The sequence below is a fragment of the Eubalaena glacialis genome, chromosome 2, assembly GCF_028564815.1.
Source record: "Eubalaena glacialis isolate mEubGla1 chromosome 2, mEubGla1.1.hap2.+ XY, whole genome shotgun sequence".
In the NCBI taxonomy this organism is placed as follows: Eukaryota; Metazoa; Chordata; class Mammalia; order Artiodactyla; family Balaenidae; genus Eubalaena; species Eubalaena glacialis.
Window position 1 is genome coordinate 76,139,666 of NC_083717.1, and position 21,556 is coordinate 76,161,221.

General features: G+C 43.4%; 2 protein-coding genes across 2 annotated transcripts; one reads left to right on the top strand and one right to left on the bottom strand.

The window, feature by feature from the left end:
- Window positions 1-6,661: 6,661 nt before the first annotated feature.
- GCNT3 (glucosaminyl (N-acetyl) transferase 3, mucin type) lies at window positions 6,662-8,013 on the bottom strand. Its single transcript, XM_061182059.1, has one exon. The coding sequence runs from the start codon at window positions 8,011-8,013 to the stop codon at window positions 6,691-6,693; it is 1,323 nt and encodes a 440-aa protein (XP_061038042.1). The 3' UTR covers window positions 6,662-6,690.
- A 1,790-nt stretch (window positions 8,014-9,803) lies between these two features.
- LOC133085150 (cytochrome c-like) lies at window positions 9,804-10,260 on the top strand. The gene has a single exon (XM_061182060.1). It carries the CDS (start codon window positions 9,870-9,872, stop codon window positions 10,185-10,187), a length of 318 nt encoding a protein of 105 aa, XP_061038043.1. The 5' UTR covers window positions 9,804-9,869; the 3' UTR covers window positions 10,188-10,260.
- The last annotated feature ends 11,296 nt before the right edge of the window (window positions 10,261-21,556 follow it).

Below are 21,556 nucleotides of genomic sequence, written 5' to 3' on the forward strand. Positions count from 1 at the left end.
GTGATTATCAATATGTATGTTCCTATTACCATTTTCTTAATTGATTTGGGTTTGTTTTTGTGGGTCTTTTTCTTCTTGTTTTTCCTGCTTAGAGAAGTTCCTTTAGCATTTGTTGTAAAGCTGGTTTGGTGGTGCTGAATTCTTGTAGCCTTTGCTTGTCTGTAAAGCTTTTGATTTCTCCGTCAAGTCTGAATGAGATCCTTGCCGGGTAGGTTTTTCCCTTTCATCATTTTAAATATGTCCTGCCACTCACTTCTGGCTTGCAGAGTTTCTGCTGAAAGATCAGCTGTTAACCTTATGGGGATTCCCTTGTATGTTATTTGTTGCTTTTCCCTTGCTGCTTTTAATATATTTTCTCTATTTAATTTTTGATAGTTTGATTAATATGTGTCTCGGTGTGTTTCTCTTTGGGTTTATCCTGTATGGGACTCTCTGCACTTCCTGGACTTGATTATTTCCTTTCCCATGTTACAGAAGTTTTCTACCATAATCTCTTCAAATATTTTCTCAGACCCTTTCTCTTTCTGTTCTTCTGGGACCCCTGTAATTCGAATGTTGGTGCATTTAATGTTGTCCCAGACGTCTCTGAGACTGTCCTCAATTTTTTTCATTCTTTTTTATTTATTCTGCTCCCCAGCAGTTATTTCTACCATTTTATCTTCCAGCTCACTTATCCGTTCTTCTGCCTCAGTTATTCTGCTATTGATTCCTTCTAGAGTATTTTTAATTTCAGTTACTGTGTTGTTCATCACTGTTTGCTCTTTCATTCTTCTAGATCCTTGTTAAACGTTTCTTGTATTTTCTCCATTCTGTTTCCGAGATTTTGGATCATCTTTACTATCATTACTCTGAATTCTTTTTCAGGTAGGTTGCCTATTTCATCTTCATTTATTTGGTCTTGTAGGTTTTTACCTTGCTCCTTCGTCTGTGACTTTTTTTTTTGTCATTTCTTTCTTTTTTTTTTTTTTTTTTTGATGGCTGGGGCTGTATTCCTGTCTTACTGGTTGTTTGGCCTGAGGCATCCAGCACTGGAGTTTGCAGGCAGTTGGGTAGAGCTGGGTCTTGGTGCCAAGATGAAGACCTCTGGGAGGCCTCACTCCAATTAATATTCCCTGGGGTCTGAGGTCTCTGTTAGTCCATCAGTTTGGACTTGGCGCTCCCAAAACAGGAGCTCGGGCCCAACCTCTGGCCTGGGAACGAAGATCCTGCAAGCCGCATGGCACAGCAAAAAAAAAAAAAAAAAAAAAAAGGAAAATAAGGAGCAGTACAATAACAAAGAATAAAAAATAAAATAAAATTAGAAAGATAAAAAATATATTAGGAAAAATAAAAATATAATTGAAACAATGGCAACAAGGTAAAACAAAACCACAACAAAAAAATGAAAAAAAAGGGGGAAACAAGCCAAAAGGAGCAGAATAACAAAGAATAAAGAATAAAATAAAATTAGAAAAATAAAAGATTAGAAAATATATATATATAAATGAATCAACAACAGGGTAAAACAGAACCCCAACCTAAAAGAAGAAAGAAAAAAAAAAGGCCTTGGCTATGGGGGTGGAGTTTAGGCAGGGGGTGGAACTTAGGCAGGGGTGGGGTTTAGGGTGGGGTGGGACCTAGGCAGGTGGAAGGGTGACGTTTGAACATGTGGTGGGGCCTAGGCTCAGGGCCCATGCAGCTGGAAAAGGCCTTGGGGGCGGTGCCTAGGTGGGGCGACGTTCAAGCATGGGGCGGGGCCTCTGCTTAGGTCCTGCGCAGAAGGGGAGAGGCAGCACGTGGAAAGGAGGGCCTCTGGCATGTGGACTTCCAGGGTTCGGAGGTAGGGCCCTGAGTGAGGGTGTGTGGGTGGAGTTTAGGCCCAGCACGTTGGAGGGAGGGGGTCTCCGAGCATAGAGGTGGGGCCCTGGGTGGGGGTGTAGGGGCGGGGCTTGGGGTCTGCATGGCAGGAAGGAGGCTCTGAGGGCAGAGGATTAGGCCCAGGACCCCAATAGGCTCCCTGGTGCCTAAGTGGACAGGGAAAGAGCTGGCCGTGTTCCCTTCCGTTTCTCCGCCCCACCCCCACCCCAGCCAAGGGTCTCCCCCAAGGGTCTCCCCCACTGTGCGCTAGACCCCTAACTGTGGGTGGGTGCCGCTGGGTGTAGGAACTCCTCCCCTACCCCAGCGGCCCCTCAGGGGTGCTGGTCCCGGAGGTCTGGTCTTTACTTTTGCTCCCCCTTCCCTCCCTCCCACTCCCTCAGGACCCGCGGCTGGAGGGGGCCTCGGTGGGCAGAGGATCAGGCCCGGGATCTCAGCAGGCTCCCGGGGGCCCCAGTGGGCAGGGGAAACCTGTCCACACTCCCTTTTGATCCTCTGCCCTCCCAATGGTCCCCCAATTTCCCCCTTCGGGCATGGGATCCCTTCCCCTCCCCCAGCTGCCCCTCAGAGGCGCCAGTCCCATCCCGCCTCCACTTCTCCTCCCCCCTCACTCCCCCCCACGCCCCATGTCCTACCTGGTCACTGTGGATTCCTCCTGCCCCCTTAGGTGTCTGTGGTCCCCCACTGGTGCCTGGCAGGTGCCCTAGTTGTGCGGAGACGCGAATTCTGCATCCTCCTAGTCCGCCATCTTGACTCCACCATCCTCTGCATTTTGGAGAGCCCTCAGAACTCATTTGGGAGGCTCTTTTCTATTTCTGCCACTCCTTTGGGACTCGCATCCAGTTTCATGGGTTTACATATAAGCTGATGAATACCATACAAGTGTCTCCAGTCTAGACCCCTCTCCTGAACCCAGATTCCTGTCACATTCATCTCCTCAACATCTCTACTCAGATGTCTAATAGGCATCTCCAGTTTAACATGTTCAAAATCAACCCCCTGATCTTCCCCTAAAAAACCACTCTTTCACAGTGTTCCTCTCTTGGTTGATGGTAACTCTGTCCTTCTAACTTATCATCAGAACAAAAGCCCTGGAGTCATCCTTGACTCCTCCATTGCTCTCATAAACAAAGTCAATCTGTCAGCAAACTCTCAAACCGAACCTTCAAAACACTTCCAGAATCTGACCACTTTCACCATTTCTACTGCTGCAACCCTGGTCTAAGCCACTACTGCTAGTGCTGAGATTAGTACCACAGCCTCCTAACGAGCCTCCCTGCTCCCACCCCTACCCCCCAACCAGTCTGTCCTCAGTGCAGCATTAAAATGTTAGATCACGTCAGCCCGCTGCTCAAAACCTTCCAGGGGCCTACAATATCTCTCAGAGAAGACAAAGTCCATGTAATGGGGCACAAGGGCCTTTACAATATATCCTCCTCCCCTGTATTCTTAACTCTTTTCCCCCTCCTTTACTCTGCTCCGTTTACACCAGCTTCCTTGCTGTTCCTCAAACGTGGCAGGTGTGGTCCCGCTTCAGTGCTGTGCAAGTCTTTCCTCTTGGCCTAGAATGCTCTTCCCGCATTTAACCTCACGGATCATTCCTTCATCTCCTTCAAATGTTTACTCAAATGTCACCTTTTCATTAAGGGCCTCCCTGACCACACTATTTAAGATTTTCCTCCCCACTCCACTCTCCTAAGGTCTCATTCACTTCCTTCAATTTCTCTCCAGCACTCGTCTCCTTCTAATATACATATACATTACTTATCCATTTATAGTTGTTTTCCCACTGGTGTGTGAACAACATGAGCATGGGGCTTCCTGTTTTGTTGACTGCACTATCCCCAGTGTCAAGAACAATACCTGGTAAATAGTAAGAGCTTACTTAATATTTGTGGAATGAATGAATGAGTTATTTCATTGCTCATCATACACTCAAGCGTCACAGAGATGGGAACCATATCTTTGTAATGACTGACCGACTAAGGGGAAGAAGTAAGAATAGGTATTCAGTTCAACTGAAGGACTTAAGGCAGGCAATGGATTTAATTATTCTTTCCATTTTTTAATCGAAATACTTTTTCTCCTCAAATAAATTACATCTTCTGTTCCCAGACAAGGTTAACTGTCTTTTCTTCCTTTCTTAAATTTTCGCTCAGTCAAGAAAAAAGCAAAGATTACAATAGGCAGAGTGTGCAACAAAAAATATAGTTACTAAAACAACACTTATTGGGACTTCTCTGGTGGTCCAGTGGTAAAGAATCCACCTTGCAATGCAGGGGATGTGGGTTCAATCCCTGGTCCGGAAACTAGGATCCCACATGCTGCGAGGCAGCTAGGCCGGCGTGCCACAACTACTGAGCTCGCGCGCCTCAACTAGAGAGCCTGCGTGCAGCAAACTACAGAGCCCACGCACTCTGGAACCCGCACGCCACAACTACAGAGCCCATGTGCCCTGGAGCCTGTGTGCCACAACTAGAGAAGAGAAAACCCGCATGCCACAACTAGAGAAAAGCCCGCACACCGCAACAAAGAGCCTGCACACCAGAACAAATGATCCTGTGTGCCGCAACTAAGACCCAACACAGTCGAAATTAAAACAAACAAACAAAAAAAAACACTTACCAACAGGCCACAAATCAAAACTAAAGAGGAAATTCAAACCTTGAGAATATAAACATAGTTGCTCAATTCATTAATGAGATTTTTCCTATCCAGAGAAAGGGTATAGAAACAGATTTGACTCAGAGGGAAGGAAAAATCAATAGATGTGTTGGTTTAATTGTACAGTTCTAAAATACACTCACCAAATGAGGGAGGAATTTGACCCTTCTGATAAGAAGACCTTATGTTTTTTATTAAATAAAGAGCACTTCCTATTCCTCTTTGAATGTATTTCTAGAGGAAATTTCAATGCTTGGAGAATTCTAGCAACTTGTTCCCCCAAAATGACAAGTTCACATTTTAATCTTTTTAATGTATTTATATAAAAACTTATTTATTTCACGTGAAAATTTAAAGAGGAAGTTGACTATGAAGCCAAAAACCCACGTTCTTTTCTCAGAACACATGCACTCGGAAACTTTTCTGCCCCTTGCAGCCCTCTCAGAGGAGGACCAAGGACAGTCACAAAGGCTAGCAGGTGGAGAGGTCCACAACCACCACTGCTAGGGACAGACCTTACAGGGCTCATCTGTGGAGCATCCGGCTATTCATTAGTCATCCCCATGATGGGGCTGAGAGCAAAGTGAAGAGGACTCAGTGTGACAGTGCAGGTAAGTTGGTGGTGGCAATGCCCATTACCAAAGGAGTACAACCTTACAGAAAGCAATCACTAACAGAAAATTCACTGTATCAGACACAGTGATAGCTATGTCAGAGTACAAGCGTTGCAGGGAAAGTTGGTTGTGAGAGAACACCTGATTAACTGAATCAAGATCAGAAAAGAAGGAACACACTAATGACTTCACGACATATTAATGGGAACATCACTCAAATTACACAAATTAATTGGTATATAGATCACTTTTCCAGAGCAGATTGTATGCGGGAGACCAGCTCTACCATATACAAGATATGCTTATCTGTTTATGAGGTATCCTTTTCCCATCACAGAAGAATATAACTAACAGCTAATTGCCTTCCAATTACCTGACAATTATCTCTGGAGCTTTAGAAAGGAAAACTGTTTCGCCAGGTAACATTTGTTAGGCAGGCGGATGGAAGTGTGGGGCAGAGAACACATGTACACACACACACACACACACACACACACACACACACACACACCTGTCTCCCCACAAGGAAATGTATAAGCCACAGAACTATGAACAGTGACCATTCCATTCACATACTTAAATAAGAGTTTTGACTCAAGAGGCATAAAGATAGAATAACCAGACCTAGTTTATTCTTGTTATCTAACATAATTATTAATACTACAGCACCCACCCACCCCCAAGTAAAATGTGTTCCAGTTTTGACAATAAATTATACGGTGACCTTACCTAATAGCAACTACCATCTTTCTCATGGAACATTAAGCTTTGGTTGTGAAGCTTGCAAAATTAGTGCTGTAATTTTCCCATAAGAATATGGATGGTCACATGGGTTAAATCACCCTGCCTTTTCCCTTACAGAAAAGTCATGAATCTGGCAATGTTAACAAAATGAGGAGGGCTTTCAATAATGAAAGAATCAGCTGTGTTCCTCTATATTCTTTTGCATCTGCCATTTATACAGCTTGCCATGATCATTCCGGAACAATGGGGATGCTCTTGCTAGCCACCAGGGATTTTAAATGTCACCAATAGTTATGAGAAAACGTCTCAGAGTTTTATCTTATCTCTGGCTTACTAGACAAAAAATAGAGTCAGGGATTTGAATCAGAAGCTATTTATTTTTAAGTTAATAGTACAAAATAGTACAAGGCCTTTTTTCCCTCAAAGTCCCCTCCCTACTACCAAGCCTAGAATTATTAGGAATGGCATCTCCAAAGAGTGAAAAAGCCAATACCAAGAATTCAACTGAAATCCAGTGTCTCCTGCCACACTTCCCTCCCTTATTCACCCAAAGAGCTGGTTCTTATTCCCAACTCGGTGGGAAAGTCAGTGGAGGAGCTATTGGAAGTGAGGTGAGCGAACAGTCAGTGTTCACCCAGGGCAGCAATTTGTAAGGCAACAGATCTACTCACCACATGCCAAGAGCAGCCCCCTGACCCAGGGGGATGCCATGGATTCCAGAGCCCTGGTCTCCCACCCCACACTGTCCCAGCATGTTCTAGGCACGTTTGTACATGTTCCTGCCCCTCGGGTTGCAATCCTCTCATGGTGTATCTCAGAGTTCAGTCCCATAGATGGCCTTATAACGTAAATACTCTTCTAAGCACTGCAGAACATTATCATCCACCTTTGGGTCAAACTTGTTCGCCAAGAGGTGATGATTCTGAAGAATCCAGTGCAGGTCCCCAGCCCCATAAATGCAGATAGCTCGCTGGTGGATTCCAGAGCAAGGTGCATAAGGTGCCCCCATACTGATGTCTCCCTCATGGAGCTGCCATTTGACCAGCCTGGCAATGGCGGTCATGTCTGAGATGTGAAACTTGGGGTGGTAGGGGACAGAGCCAGGCATCCACGGTGCACGCTGAAGGGTGGCCCAGAGGTGTTCATCGGGGCTATAGGTGTCTTTTGCCCATTCGATCAGTCGTTGGGATTTGGGGTTCTCTAAGACATGTTGGACAAAGGCTCGAGAAGCCACAAAATAGGCATTCCCTGTGAATACAGGTAAGTTATCAGGGGGAGGGTCCTTCATCTTGCTGGTTAGGTGCAATGTGTCTGTCACCTCATAGTGGTATTTCCAGCGAGACTTTTTGTACTCAGTAGGTATCTCGGACTCCATACTGTTCTTCCCATTCAACATCTTGAGGGCCAGGACCATCTCAGCATTGGTCTTTATAGGAAAATCTGTCCCACACGTATTCAGTAAGTATTTCCATGGCACCGAGCTCTGGAGCAAGTCTTCCATACAGTTCAGGTCAGCCTGCACCCTGGACCAGGAGGCGTAAACCACCCGGACCAACTTACTGGCCATGAAGACATTTGGGAAGCAGGAAATAATGGCCTTGACTGCCTCTTTGAAAGTTTCTGGGGACTTCTCATCCACATGGACGCAGTATATGTTCTGAGGGGCATACACAGCTCGCAGCAGCCGTTCGAAGTTTTCAATCTTCTCATGGACCACCACAGAGTACGCGATGGGGAAGTCTAACTCTTCTCTGCTCAGTGGGAACTGGATGAACTTCCTCTGGGATTTAAACTGCTCACAGTCTCTGGTCATGTTGAGGTAATCGGTGTCTGTGAAAGGCTCCCGCTTCTTCTTGACCTCCAGATTGTCCAGGAGAGCCTTGACCACTGCTTCCTGGTCCCCTCGGGTGATCCCAGAACAGTTGATGGATCTCTTGGCTGGCAGCTTCAGGGACTTGTACAAGATGTCCCTACAGCGCTGGCTTCGAAAGTCCCTGGATTCCAGATCCAGGGAATCTATGTCACATTTTAACCTGAGAGAAAGTCTCAGAGCAACAATGGCCAGCAGCATATAGCAGCCCAGGGCCCACAGGTGATGCCCCCCGCAGAGTTTCTTCCTCCACCTACTCATCTTCATGGAATGGGAGACCGGTAGAGTTTGGGCACAGGGAAGGAGGAGGAGGATGAAATCCTTGGACAGAACAAAATGCCTTCAGTTACAAACTAACCTGGAACATGCTCAAGGAACATCAAGTTCAACTCCGAAGTGATGGCAAAAATAGGTTTCTTCTCTAGACAAACATCCTCAGTCAAGTCCTGCCTAGGAACTTCACACACCCAGCTCACTGATGGAGGTCTATAACCTGACACTACAAACCAGCTGATCGTGCTGGGGTTGGGATCAGGATCTGGCTCCACCTCCACCTCAGGAGACAGAAAGGGAAGCAGAGCTGTAGAGGTGTAATTAATAAGAGAAACTCCCCACCCTTCATTTTTCCTTCTTCCCCCCAAACCTTACCACCCTGTTTCTAACATAGCTCTTAACTGGGGGATAGAATTTCTGATCGGTCTAGAGAGAAAATCCATGAAATTCAAACTCTCAGCTTCAGTTCTAGAAATGTCCTTTTAAAAGATAAAGTACACTTCTTGCTCTTATTTGACAGTTCATATTTTAGGATGCTTTCACCACATATAATTCATTGGTTAGATGTGGCATCTAGCCACGCTTTAAAGAAAATGTTCTTAAACAAGTACAAAAAATTGGATGTAATTCCAAAAATACATTGTAATCATTCATATAGATAACTCTCAGTCTATCCAAATTTAAAATATATCCACACAGAGACACACAAAGCTATGCATATGCAATATTTAATGAGAACTTTCTTTGAGCCAGAAATTTCTTTATATTTTCCCATTGAATCTTCACAACATGCCTGAAACATAGTAATATTAGGCCTCTTTTATAGAGAGGAAAACGGAAGCTAAATAACTTGCCAAATACATTATAAGAAGCAAATCTGGGACTCTTCCATACTCCCTCTTCCCCCCAATTTTTTTTTTTTTTTTTTTTTTTTTTTGTGGCATGTGTGTCTGTAAGCCTAATACTTGTTCCTCCAAACCACAGCTACCTTTTAAATACAATACAGGGTACTTAGAAACTACTATGTAAAAAGCAGATAAACAACAAAGTCCTACTATATAGCACAGGGAACTATATTCAATATCCTGTGATAAACCATAATGGAAAAGAATATGAAAAAGTATGTATATCTGAATCACTAAGGGTACTTAGTACCAACAAAGAAAACCAGATAGTATAGGGGGAAAAAAAATCCCCAAAAGGAGAAAAAGAGGAACAAAATGTGACATATCCTTCCAGCAATAATTCTTTTCCCTTATCGCAATCTTGTTCAAAGCATAAGACTGTATCCTCTTTAGTAATAACTTATGGGAATCTAAGAGGAAGAAAAAATGAAAAGTAAAGCAAACTCTCACCTTTAATAGCTTCTTTCCTATTTAGGGAAGATCTTTTTCCCAAGGGAAGATCGGTTGGGTTCCATGGAAGCAAATGTGAACACCATGTCTCTTCTTCTTTCAGCCTCTCCAAAATATATTTTCTAACATTCATAGGACGTCCAAGAGACTGTGTCAGGCTCCTTAATCTCTGCAAAGTAAAGAGCAGCAGGTGGCTCTGTCACTCACCTTCTGGCTTCCTGCTCTCAGATAAGAGAGCCAGCTCAGATATATCATTCAGGAGCATACTCTCAAGAACAAGTCATCCGGGAAGGTGAGCAAGCAGGAAAAAAATGCTGGCAATGTCTGAGAAGGCAAGCAGCTATTTGATCCAGAACAGCCCAGTTTGTACTCATGCTCTCCTGCCACAAAACCGTTCATAAAAACTTGTCAATACTCAGACAAGATTAGAGAGCGGGACGTTCGGCTTGCGAGCGGGAACGGCTTAGTCGTACACGGAGAAAGAACGATTTAAAAATGTGTGATGTTGAGAAGGGCAAGAAGATTTTTGTTCAGAAGTGTGCCCAGTGCCATACTGTGGAAAAAGGAGGCAAGCACAAGACTGGGCCAAATCTCCATGGTCTGTTTGGGCGAAAGACAGGTCAGGCTGTCGGATTCTCTTACACAGATGCCAACAAGAACAAAGGCATCACCTGGGGAGAGGAGACGCTGATGGAGTATTTGGAGAATCCCAAGAAGTACATCCCTGGAACAAAAGTGATCTTTGCTGGCATTAAGAAGAAGGGAGAAAGGGCAGACTTGATAGCTTATCTCAAAAAAGCTACTAATGAGTAATAGTTGGCCACTGCCTTATTTATTATGAAACAAATGTCTCATGACTTGTTATGTGTACCATATTTAAATTGATCTCATATACTAGAATTCAGATCATGAATAGCTGATGTAATATTTCTGTCCTGATTTAAATAAGATTGGCTTGTGGCTAAAAAAAAAAAAAAAAAAAAAAAAAAATACTCAGACAAGAACTTGAAAGCTTTTTTCCCCCTTAACAAGGAACCGTAGAAACACACAGGTATGCCCCTATCTTCTTTTGGCCTGGAGTTCAAATATCACTTCTCTTATGTTCCCTGAATACTCCCTGAATTTCACTGAAGAGTGAAGCAATAAAAATGACCTTCAAGGATTATTTCTTTTGTTGTTTTACTTTAAAGGAAAAGTCAGTGAAAACCAGAGTTTGCTCTTCCATGGCAACTGCTCAAAAAAAAATCATTTGCCTGTCCTTCCATGACTATTAATAATTTGTAGGTTGGAGAAATATCCTCGGGGCTCCAGATTGTAGATCTCCGTCACTAATGTCTGTGAGTCTAGGGTTCCTGGCAGTCTGAACAAGGCTAACACTAAGGGTGGTTGGACTTCAGTGAGAGCCCCGTGGGTGGTTTTGGCAATACAGTGTGAAAAGTGACTTCTTCAAAACTGCTGACATTGTTTGCCACTGTTTGCCTCTCCCCATCACCCCCACAGCACCCCTCCAAATATGCAGCATTCCTGGCCAAATATTTGAAATAACAAATTTAATAATTTCACATAAAGAACTTAACCAGGTATCAAGTTAAGTAGATAACGGAAAGCAGGGGGAGGGGTAGATGATGCTAAATTATTAAGGAAGTAACCATTGCTGGAAGTAGCTACCACCCCTAGGCTGGAGGAAGGAGGAAAATATTGGGGGATTATTGAGAATTTGGTAAGAGGGATGCCAACAAGCGGAAACTCAGACCTCTGATTGGTGCTGGGGTCTCTGAGCTCAGACGAGGGCCTCCTAGGCTGAGATCCAGACCTCTCCTGAGGAGCCTGGTGTCTCTGTGCTCCGTTACTGTAAACTAGATTCAGTGCAGCTGCATAAAGGAACCACCACTGCGAAGGAATAGGGTGTTGACATGGTGACGCTCACAGAAGCAGGAAATACGTTCGAAGCCAACAGGAAGTCCCGCCTCCAGTCTGTCTTCCTCCAACGTCCCCTATTGGCAGAGCCTAATAGGGGGCAGCTGGCAAAGCACAAACGTGATTTGCAGACTTCCCTCATCCAGCATCACAAAGCTGAGTCCAGGAGGGCGGGCTTCATCCAAAGACAACAGCTTAATAACGAAGATGAGTTAGTGTTGCCTTCCTCCTGCAAGAATTGTTTATGCAGCCCCCAATAAAGCACAGGGAATTTAGGTCTTTGCTTTTTTTGGACCTCCTCTGCCTGTTTCTGACTGTAGATGAAGACAGACCAATGGCACGGAGCCACATGGAGTCATGTGCGCCCGCTCTTTTATTGGCCCCGCTCTATCGGCCCTGTCTTCTGTCAGCTTTGATCACTCCGAGGCAAAAACGATTAAAGGATAAACACTTGCTCCAGTATCGGAATCTAGCAAAATCTTTCCAATTTGTTTATATCTTACTTCTCTTTGATGGCCACCTCATAGTCCCACCTTCTTTCCCATAAAAAAAAACAAAGAATCTCTCAATAGAGATAAAATACTTTAAATATTTGATTTTTAAGGTAACCAAAACAGGTATCCACTTTTATTTGCTAAATATATGCTAATGTAACATTAACAAATTGTGGATATATTTTGTTAAGATAATCTACGTATGAGTAACACCAAGGGGCTAGTAGTTATGGGCACACCTGGGCTTTGGCAGGAGAGAGCTAGGTCTGAATCCTGGCCCTGCTACTTTCTAGCTGTGTGACCATAGGCAAATTCTGTAATCCCTCTGTGCTTCAGTGATTTCCTTGGTATAACTGGGGCTAATACTAATAGCTATTTTATAGGATTGCTGTGAAGATTAAACAAGATAACACATATGGGAGACTTGACTTAAAACCTGGCATATGTAAGCCCTGCCTGGGTGAAGGTTACTGTTAAGTAGTCTCCAGTACCAGCCCACAGAGGCCTATTTTGCTCACAGAATAGCTCAAGGAGGGTACAGTGTTCTTTAACTCTGGATCAAGGAAAAGTATTGATGCTGGTGATGTGGGTAGATCAGGGAAGAGACCTGGAATTGTCCCCTTCTCTGTGCTCTGGAAAGAGGCTCAGTTTAAGTGGTCAGTGTTAGCACTGCAGAGGGGAGAGGTGAGCTGCAGCTGACCCCAGGGAAGTGCAAGAGAGGAAACAGAATAGCTGGAGAGAGGCACAGGAAGATCAGGAGCCAGGCAACCCGCAGAGATCACAAAGCAGCAGCTTCCACACCTTAACTCCATGCTGGCCTTAAAGAGAAGGTGGGGCACTGGTAAGAGGGAGGAAGAGCCCAGACCCAGAGTGCCTGGGGACCAGGCAAGTTTCAAGGTCTAGGAGCCCAGACCTAAGGAATGAATCCCTTCATTTCTTTTAGCCCTGCTGAGGCCCAACAGAGCCAGGTGAGCCTGGGGGCAAATGTGTCCAAGGGTCCAGGATTACATGAAGATACTCACAAGTCCCAAGCACTGAAGATGATGAGGGCGCTCAGCTCCCTCAAGTACTGAGAATAAAAGCAACATTAAACCCGATAATAAGTATAAGCCTGACACAGTCCTGAGTTCCCACAACGACTACTGCTATGGTGTCGTTTCTGAAATAGCAGACTTTTCCCGCTCAGACCCCTCAATCCTTTTCTCCTAATCATGAGTTTAGTCTGATTATTGGGCAGATAGTTTTGCCTCCTTCTGCTATTTTGAACTGTAAATCCCTGTATGTCTGTGAAATGGTCTAAGCGTTCCAATAATGGGGAGACTAAGCCAGGCTCATCAGGGTGGATCTGGAAGAATCCAGTGGAGTTTGGTGTTAACTTCGATGGAGGTACAGGGCACCCTGCAGTCCCAACAAGAGGGTCAGAGGAAGGCCCAGGCAGCAGGGATCCAACCATTTTAAGCTGAGTTTACAAACTGGCAAATGCACCCTTTTACTTATTTCATCATGGTGGTGTTTATCTCTAGTATGTGTCAGTTTTGTCCTCTCATTAGACTACAAGCTCCTGGAAATCATATTCGTTCTCTCTCAGCACCCAGCACAGTAGGTGTTGGCAGAATTCTAAGGCTGCACAGAAGATAAAGGTTGCATGTGGTCACAGAGAGCCAGGGGAGCCCCACTGACTGGCTAAGGAGAAGAGGCCGTGACTCAGAGAGGCAGGAAATCGGAAGAGATAAGCAAGCCAAGTTAATGTGTTACCAGATGGGTGGAGCTGGAGTCTGAAAGAGACAAAAGGTACTGAAGAAGATGGGGTGCGGGTACTTTGAGCCCTAACCTTATTCAATGTTCTGTATCAGTAGGCTCTTGGAGAAGATGGGCCATGATCTCTAGCCACAGAGAAGTGGTTCAAAGACTCAGTATGATCATCTTTGTCTCCAGTCAGGGATGTAGGACACAGCTCAGGGTCAGCTGAGATTTGCTGGCTGGCTGACTGGCTGGGGGCACTCTCCAGTCCCACCCAGAGCTCCACTCCCTCTACGCACCCAAAGCTCTCCCTCCCCCTGGACACACTCCACCTAGAGTGAAGGCAAAAAGAGATTCAAGAAAGAAAAGGAAAAAAAAAAAAAAAACAGCCCACAGAACTCAGTAACTACTTATTCGCTGAATGCAGAGGAAAATTCTTGAGAGTAGAGAAGAAAACAATCTCCTTGGGTGAAATAATCCAACTTGTTCCTCCCTGCTCCTCGCGTTTCCAAGGCGAATCATTTGCTAAATTATAAAGGAAGCCACCTTTCCTTACTCCCCATGCCCCACCTTTGGGTGATGCTCTGATTTCTACCAAGGCCAGGGTTCCTGCTTCTCAGCACCGCAGACCGAGGGGGCAGCCACGGCTAGGCTTTTTCTATGCCACCCCCGCCCCATGAACTCATCAAAACTCACTCATCCTCATTGTGGTGTCCTGATCCCAAGGGCAGAGACCATTTCTAACTCAGCTCTGCCTCCTTAGAGCAGCTAGCATGAGAACTTCCAAGTGACAGATGCACCAGGAATGTTTCCTGAATGAACAGCTTCCCCGGGGTCCCTGAGAGGTCCTCTAAGTACTGGAGTCTTGAAACCCTGGCTTACTAATAGTTACTGGAATTGATGTATGGAGGTGCCCTCCAATTGTCCACAAAAATACAATGCCACAGAGTTGAAACCAATTGAAATCCAAACAGCATTAATGGGATTAATTCTGTTTAGGAAACTTGCTCAGAAGTAACCTCCCCAAAATGAGATTTAACTAGGAGATTAAGGTACCTCCTACCGAGTATTAGAAAGTAACCTTTTAAAGGGAACTAGTAACAAATGGCATGTAACATGACACTCTTTCATTCGTTCAGTCCATTTACCACTGATTGAGGAAGCTGCTAAAATTTCAACGTTAGAGATACCAAGTGGATTAAGACAGTCCCTACTCTCAAGGTGCTGACAGTCCTGTGTGGGAGAAATGTTTGAAAATGGATTGTAATGCCATGTATGAGTGCAAAAAAAGATACGTGTTGGATACAATGGAGGTCCAGAGGTTAAAACTAAAAAGGGAATGGTTAGCAATACAAGTGCGAACAAATTAGTGTAGGTCTGAATGAAATCTAGAAAAAAAAAAGATTAAGAATTTGTCTGGGTGCCTCTTGCACTGTCTAGGGAAGGATCTTGGCTAACGGCTACAAGAGGAACAGATATTGTGGGTTAAAGAAAATGTCCCTTTACGGCAGCCATTTGGAAAAAGAATGTTAGATCTCTACCCCACGCTATAAACATAAATATATTTCAGATTAAAACTAAAAAGAAAAAACAGTTCTAAAATTCCAGAAAATACACAGAATACTTTAATGATACCTAGGTTGGGAAGATATTTTTACTATTACACCAAAACCTAAAATTATAAACAAAAAAGAAATAGATTTGACTATGAAGAAATCATAAATAAAATTACAATTGAAAGTATAAAAGGGGACTTCTGGGAAAGCTACTTAAAAGGGAGAGGCATATGTAATGGTTGGAGCTCCAGCAGCTATCTAGGACCTGGAGGCAACAAGGAGAAAGGAAGTCATGAGCTGAAAGATAGTCATACCATAGAGCCACTTCACCAGTTCTAGACTGCCTACTTCTGGGTTTCATTTATATGAGAAAGAAACAAATTTCTGCCTTATACAGCCACTACTTTTTCAGGTCTCTTACATGAGTCACAAATTCTTAACCCATACAGAAGCTGTTTCCTAATTCAGGGACATTTAGAAACATAGGTATGAAAAAGGCATAGGTTTCAGGGAAGTAAAAACAAGTTAGTCTGAAGCCTGCAGAGTACAGAACAGGAGCTCTAATTCCCATTCTCTCTACCACCACTTCTCCCATCCCCATACCACCACCGCCATTGTTTGTGTCTTATTTAAAAACACATTTCAGGAAAAAGTCTGGAAAGGAATGCACTAAAATATTAACCACGTTATTCTGGGTTGTGTGATTGCTACTGGTTTTCCATTTCCTTTTTTTTGTCTCATCAGTTTTCTAATTTATCTAGAATGCACAGGTATTATATATTTTTTAATTTTAAAAAAAAGCTATTTTAGAATCATCTTAGGAAGCAAAACAAAATAATGCCTTCCACTATTTACAATAGCCAAGACATGGAAGCAACCTAAATGTCCATTGACAGAGGAATGGATAAAAAAGATGTGGTAGGGCTTCCCTGGTGGCGCAGTGGTTGAGAATCTGCCTGCCAATGCAGGAGACACGGGTTCGTGCCCTGGTCTGGGAAGATCCCACATGCCGCGGAGCAACTGGGCCCGTGAGCCGCAATTACTGAGCCTGCGCGTCTGGAGCCTGTGCTCCAACAAGAGAGGCCGCGATAGTGAGAGGCCCGCGCACCGCGATGAAGAGTGGCCCCCGCTTGCCACAACTAGAGAAAGCCCTCGCACAGAAACGAAGACCCAACACAGCCATAAATAAATAAAATAAATAAAAATTAAAAAAAAAAAAAAGTGTTTAAAAAAAAAAAAAAAAAAAAAAGATGTGGTATATATTTATACAATGGAATACTACTCAGCCATAAAGAAAGGCTGAAATAATGTCATTCGCAGCAACATGGATGGACCTAGAGATTATCATACTAAGTGAAGTCAGTCAGAAAGAGAAAGACAAATACCATATGATATCACTTATATGTGGAATCTACAATACGGTACAAGTGAACTTATTTACAAAACAGAAACAGACTCACAGACATAGAAAACAAACTTATGGTTACCAAAGGGCAAACGGGGTGGGGGAGAGATAAATTAGGAGTTTGGGATTAGCAGATACAAACAACTATATATAAAATAGATAAACAACAAGGTCCTACTGTATAGCAAAGGGAACTATATTCTGTATCCTATAATAAACCATAATCTAAAAAATGAAAGAGAATATATAAAAAAATATATATACATATATATATGAATCATGTTACATATATATGTGATATATCACATATATATATATACTGAATCACTGCTGTATACCAGAAACTAACGTAACATTGTAAATCAACTATTCTTCAATAAAAAAAAATCATGCTGTCTTTGATTGCAGAAGTCAACCATGATTTTACCTCTTTGCAGGTCTATGTGAACAGATCTAGTCTTTATTTTGGGGGGGAAGGTAGGATCGTGTGCATGTGTATATGTATGTGTGTGCATGTATTTATGTCTAACTGGATACTAATAGAAGTACCTTTTTAATGAATGTAAAATTGGAAGTTTTTATAATGAGAGCAACTTAAACAAGATAATTGAAATACTTGCACCACCTAACACTCACAAAATGCCACTTCACTTACTCATATGATCTTTTAAAGGAAAATGACCACCATGCCAACTAATATGAAAATATAAAAATGTATTAAATGACAAAACAACACACAGTACATCTTAGTTCTATTTTCTTGGTCTTAAAAAACAAAATAGAAATAAGGAAACTACCGGCTCTTCATGCCATCCTTTTGGATAGCACATGAAGAAAGTATTTCTAGGGTAGGGCCCTCTCTAGGCTGTCCTAGCCCATAAGGTCCTATCAACTGTGTACACTCCGGACCCCTAGAAGGTTTCACGTGTGTGGTTATGGTCATTGCCATCTTTCAGGCATAGACCATTGAGACAACATGCTGGGCCCCAGGCAGAGAGAGTCTACCTTCTTGGGTGGGGAGCAGATGGAAAGGTGAGGAGGGGGAGTGCAGGCCTGTAGGAACCAGTGGCATCTATGACTTCTCTCCAACCCACACCTACCAGTCAGGAAGGCAGAGTGGATTCCTGAGCAACTGAGAGGCCAAACAGACTGAACTTGGTCCTCAGTACCTCTCAAGTCCTCAAATACTGTAGTTCCAGCTCATCAGAGATGGGCTTTGTCTTTTTTTCTTTTTACTTTTTTTTAAAAATTGAAGTATAGTTGGTTTACAATGTCATGTTAATTTCAGGTGTACAGCACAGTGATTCGGTTTTATATATAGATGCATGTATGTGTACATATATGTATATTCCTTTCAGACTCTTTTCCCTTATAGGTTATTACAAAATATTGTGTAACAAGCTTTGTCTCTGCCCTGACCAGCAAAGCTCGGCTGCAGCCCACATCCAGCCTGGGTATGTACCTGCTTCCCGTAGTTGGTAGTGAACGTGAGTCCATGGTGTAACGGTTGTGGAATTCAAGAACTCGAGTGAAAATTCTATCTCCCTTTATCCTTGGGAAGCTCCTGGACCCTCTCCTGGCCTCTGTTATCTCATCCATACTAACAGGTATGCATTGGTAAACAAGTGCCATGCAAATATCGCCATGGAGGAGCTCCTAGTTTGGTAGGAAGAGGAATCAACAAGCAGGGACAATAAAGTTTGGAAAGTACCAAGGGTACTCGTACCAAGTAGACATAAAGGTCTGTGGGAAAGTGGGATCCCTGGAAGACATCCTGGAGGAGGTGGCATTTAGGCTAATACTTGATGGGTAAAGAGATCAGTCAGGCAAATAGTAGGGGTAGAGGAAACAGCCAGGCTGAAGGTCCACCTTAGTCGCCTTATCCTCAAAATCATGATACCTGTGGCTCAGGGATTTCTCCTGCTTTGCTTTCAGTTCCTGGAAGTAACAAGGCTCAATCTCAGCTCTGGACTTTGACCCCAGCTGTTCTGTCCACCCAGAGGGAATGACCACCTCTGCCTCCTCTAGGTCTCAGCTTGGCTGTGGCTTCCCCTGGGCAGCCTCCCCTGACCCTCCAAGCCTGGGTTGGAGGCCCCCCTTCCTTGCTCTCTTAACATCCTGAAACATTACCTCATCATAGTATTTCCCACACTCTATTCTCCACTGTGTCATAAATTCCTTCAGTGACAAAGACTGTGCTTTCTGGTCCACCTTTTAATCCCTAGTACCTTGCAAATAATAATCATCAGCATAGACTGAGACATATTGTGTGCCGGGCACCGTCTTAAGCACTTTACATTTAATTCTCGCAACAAATCCTGTAAGGCACAGAGACACTGAGTAACTTACCCAAGACTACACAACTAGTAGGTGGCAGGGCCAGAATTTGTACCCTGATGTCTGGCCCGGCTCCCACCCCCTTATCCCCTCTGCACGCCAGCTGCCCACACTAGGAATACAATTCCTAGCCAGGCTGCCTCTCCTGGGACAGTTCTAGCTCAGCCTTGGCCTCTCCCTAACTGGGAAGCCACCTAGGATGCAGACTGTACCTTCACTGGGCCTCAGTTTCTCCACCCACGATGGAAGGTAGAGTGGATCATGTGTAAGGGAAGAAAATAACCTGCCCGAGAAGAGCGCCATGTGATGGGTTCACACTTAGGCAATCGCATTTCAGAGTCAGTTTACTTAACCTCACTCACTGCCTCAGGTGCACAACGAATGTTTGTGCAATTAGTGAGTGAGCAGGTAACTGAGTGGCTGAATCCTGACCCTCTCTGAAGGGATGGAGGATCACTGAACCTATTAAGAGCTATTAATCCAGCAACCTAATTATTGAGTCATGGTATCTTTGTAGGAATCTTCTAGAAGAATGCATATCAACAGCAGTCAAAATATATTATTCCAATGATGATGCAAAAAAATGGATTCTGTTTTACCTGCCCTTTTGAATCTTGCTTTTTCTCTTTACAATACACATTGAAAGTCATTCAATGTCCGTATTTTTATCTATGTAAATGAAGTTATTTCCAACACATTTTCAATTATAAAAATTGCTGCATTAAAAATTATAGTTTTGGGGCTTCCCTGGTGGCGCAGTGGTTGAGAATCTGCCTGCCAATGCAGGGGACACGGGTTCAAGCCCTGGTCTGGGAAGATCCCACATGCCACGGAGCAACTAGGCCCGTGAGCCACAACTACTGAGCCTGCGCGTCTGGAGCCTGTGCTCCGCAACAAGAGAGGCCGCGATAGTGAGAGGCCCGCGCACCGCGATGAAGAGTGGCCCCCGCTTGCCGCAACTAGAGAAAGCCCTCGCACAGAAACGAAGACCCAACACAGCCAAAAATAAATATAAAAATAAATAAATTAATTAACTTTAAAAAAAAATTATAGTTTTGTACATTTGTTATTTTTATAGAATAATTTATTCTATAAAAATAACTTCTAATAATTTATTAGAAGAATAATTTCTAGGTCAAAGGTTACGCAGATTAAAAATTGTTTAATTGGCACTACCCAAAAGGTTTTACCCACTTTAACCATAAAAGTACCTGTTTCCCCTCATCATCACCTGGTATTATCTTTCATTTTTTGTCTTTTCCACAATCAGTAGATGACAAATGATAGTCTACTATGATTTTCATCTACTTTTCTTTGATTATTAGTAAGCTTGGGCTTCTTTTCATGTTTTTGGCCATTGGCATTTCTTTTTTTTTTTTGGCCATGCCTTGTGGCTTGCAGGGTCTTAGTTCCCCAACCAGGGATTGAACCCAGGCCCCAGCAGTGAAAGCGTCAAGTCCTAACCACTGGACCACCAGGGAATTCCCTACATTTCTTTTTAAATTTCTTTCCTGTTGATTTTTTCTACCCATTTTTCTATTGGATTGTTAGTTTTTCTTATTCAGTTGTGAGAGCTCTTTGAATTTATCAGTTAATTATCCTTTGTTCTGGTTTTGGAGGTATTTCATCCCAGTGTGTTGTTTGACTATGTTTTATGGGGTTCTTTCCAAGGTGCAACATTTGATACGTAGAAGTTTGTGGTTATTTTATGTAGTTAAATTTATCTATCTTTTCCCTTTGGCTTCTGAAATTCATATAATCCTTAGAAAGCCCAATTCCACTCCAGGGTCATACAAATATTCACTCACACTTTCTTTTAAAAAATGTTCTGCGATTTTTTACATTTAAACTTTGGATCCATCTGGAATATATTTTGATGTATGGAATGAAATAGTCAAGGTAATGATTATGCTAGGACCAAACAGCTATGCTTTGAAAAAAAGCTATGAACCTTTTGGCTTGGCACTTCAGGAAAAAGCCAAACACCAATGAATGGAGGGAGGAGCGGGCATGGGGACTTAAGGACACAGTGCTGGCTTGAAGGGGAGGTGTCACTAAGTTCCAAAAATGCATTCAACTTTGATTATGTCAACACCAGTCAGTGATTTTGAAAAACCACACAATGCTGGCGATTTGGGAGGGGAAATCAGAACCAGGCTAAAGAAAGAGAAAGCAAACAAACTAAATCTTAGTTGGTATTACACATGGGACTTTATTACCTCTATTAGGGACCATCTAATCTTGGCTACATCCTGAGTGGCAGATCCCAGATAACTCAGGTGTTATTTAGATAAGATATTCTTGTGGGCTCTAATCATGACCTCAGTTGCAAGAAAGTGGATATGATATGTACTGTGATCTAGGCAATCGTGCAAAGATAAACAGCATCTAACACAAAGCTGACTCAATTATAGTTGTAGGGGAAAAATTTAAGGGACTAACTCACTTACTGGTTCCCTGTGGGAGAACCACAAAAAGGAGAGATTAGAAGGTAGTATTCGTGAAGGAAGAGAGAAGTAGCACTGGGAGGCCAGAGGGCTAGAAGAAAGCAGAAACAGACAGTGGGGAAAAAAACCCACAGAATTAATTATGGGAGTATCAGGAAAAACCAGCCACATGATCCAATCACTGGCAGAAGAAGGAAGCCAGCCCTTTCTGGGGTAAAAGTGGGCAAGATACTAAAGCCAAAGGAAACAGGTCAGGACAGCTCTGGGAGGTGCTGATTGAAGCCAG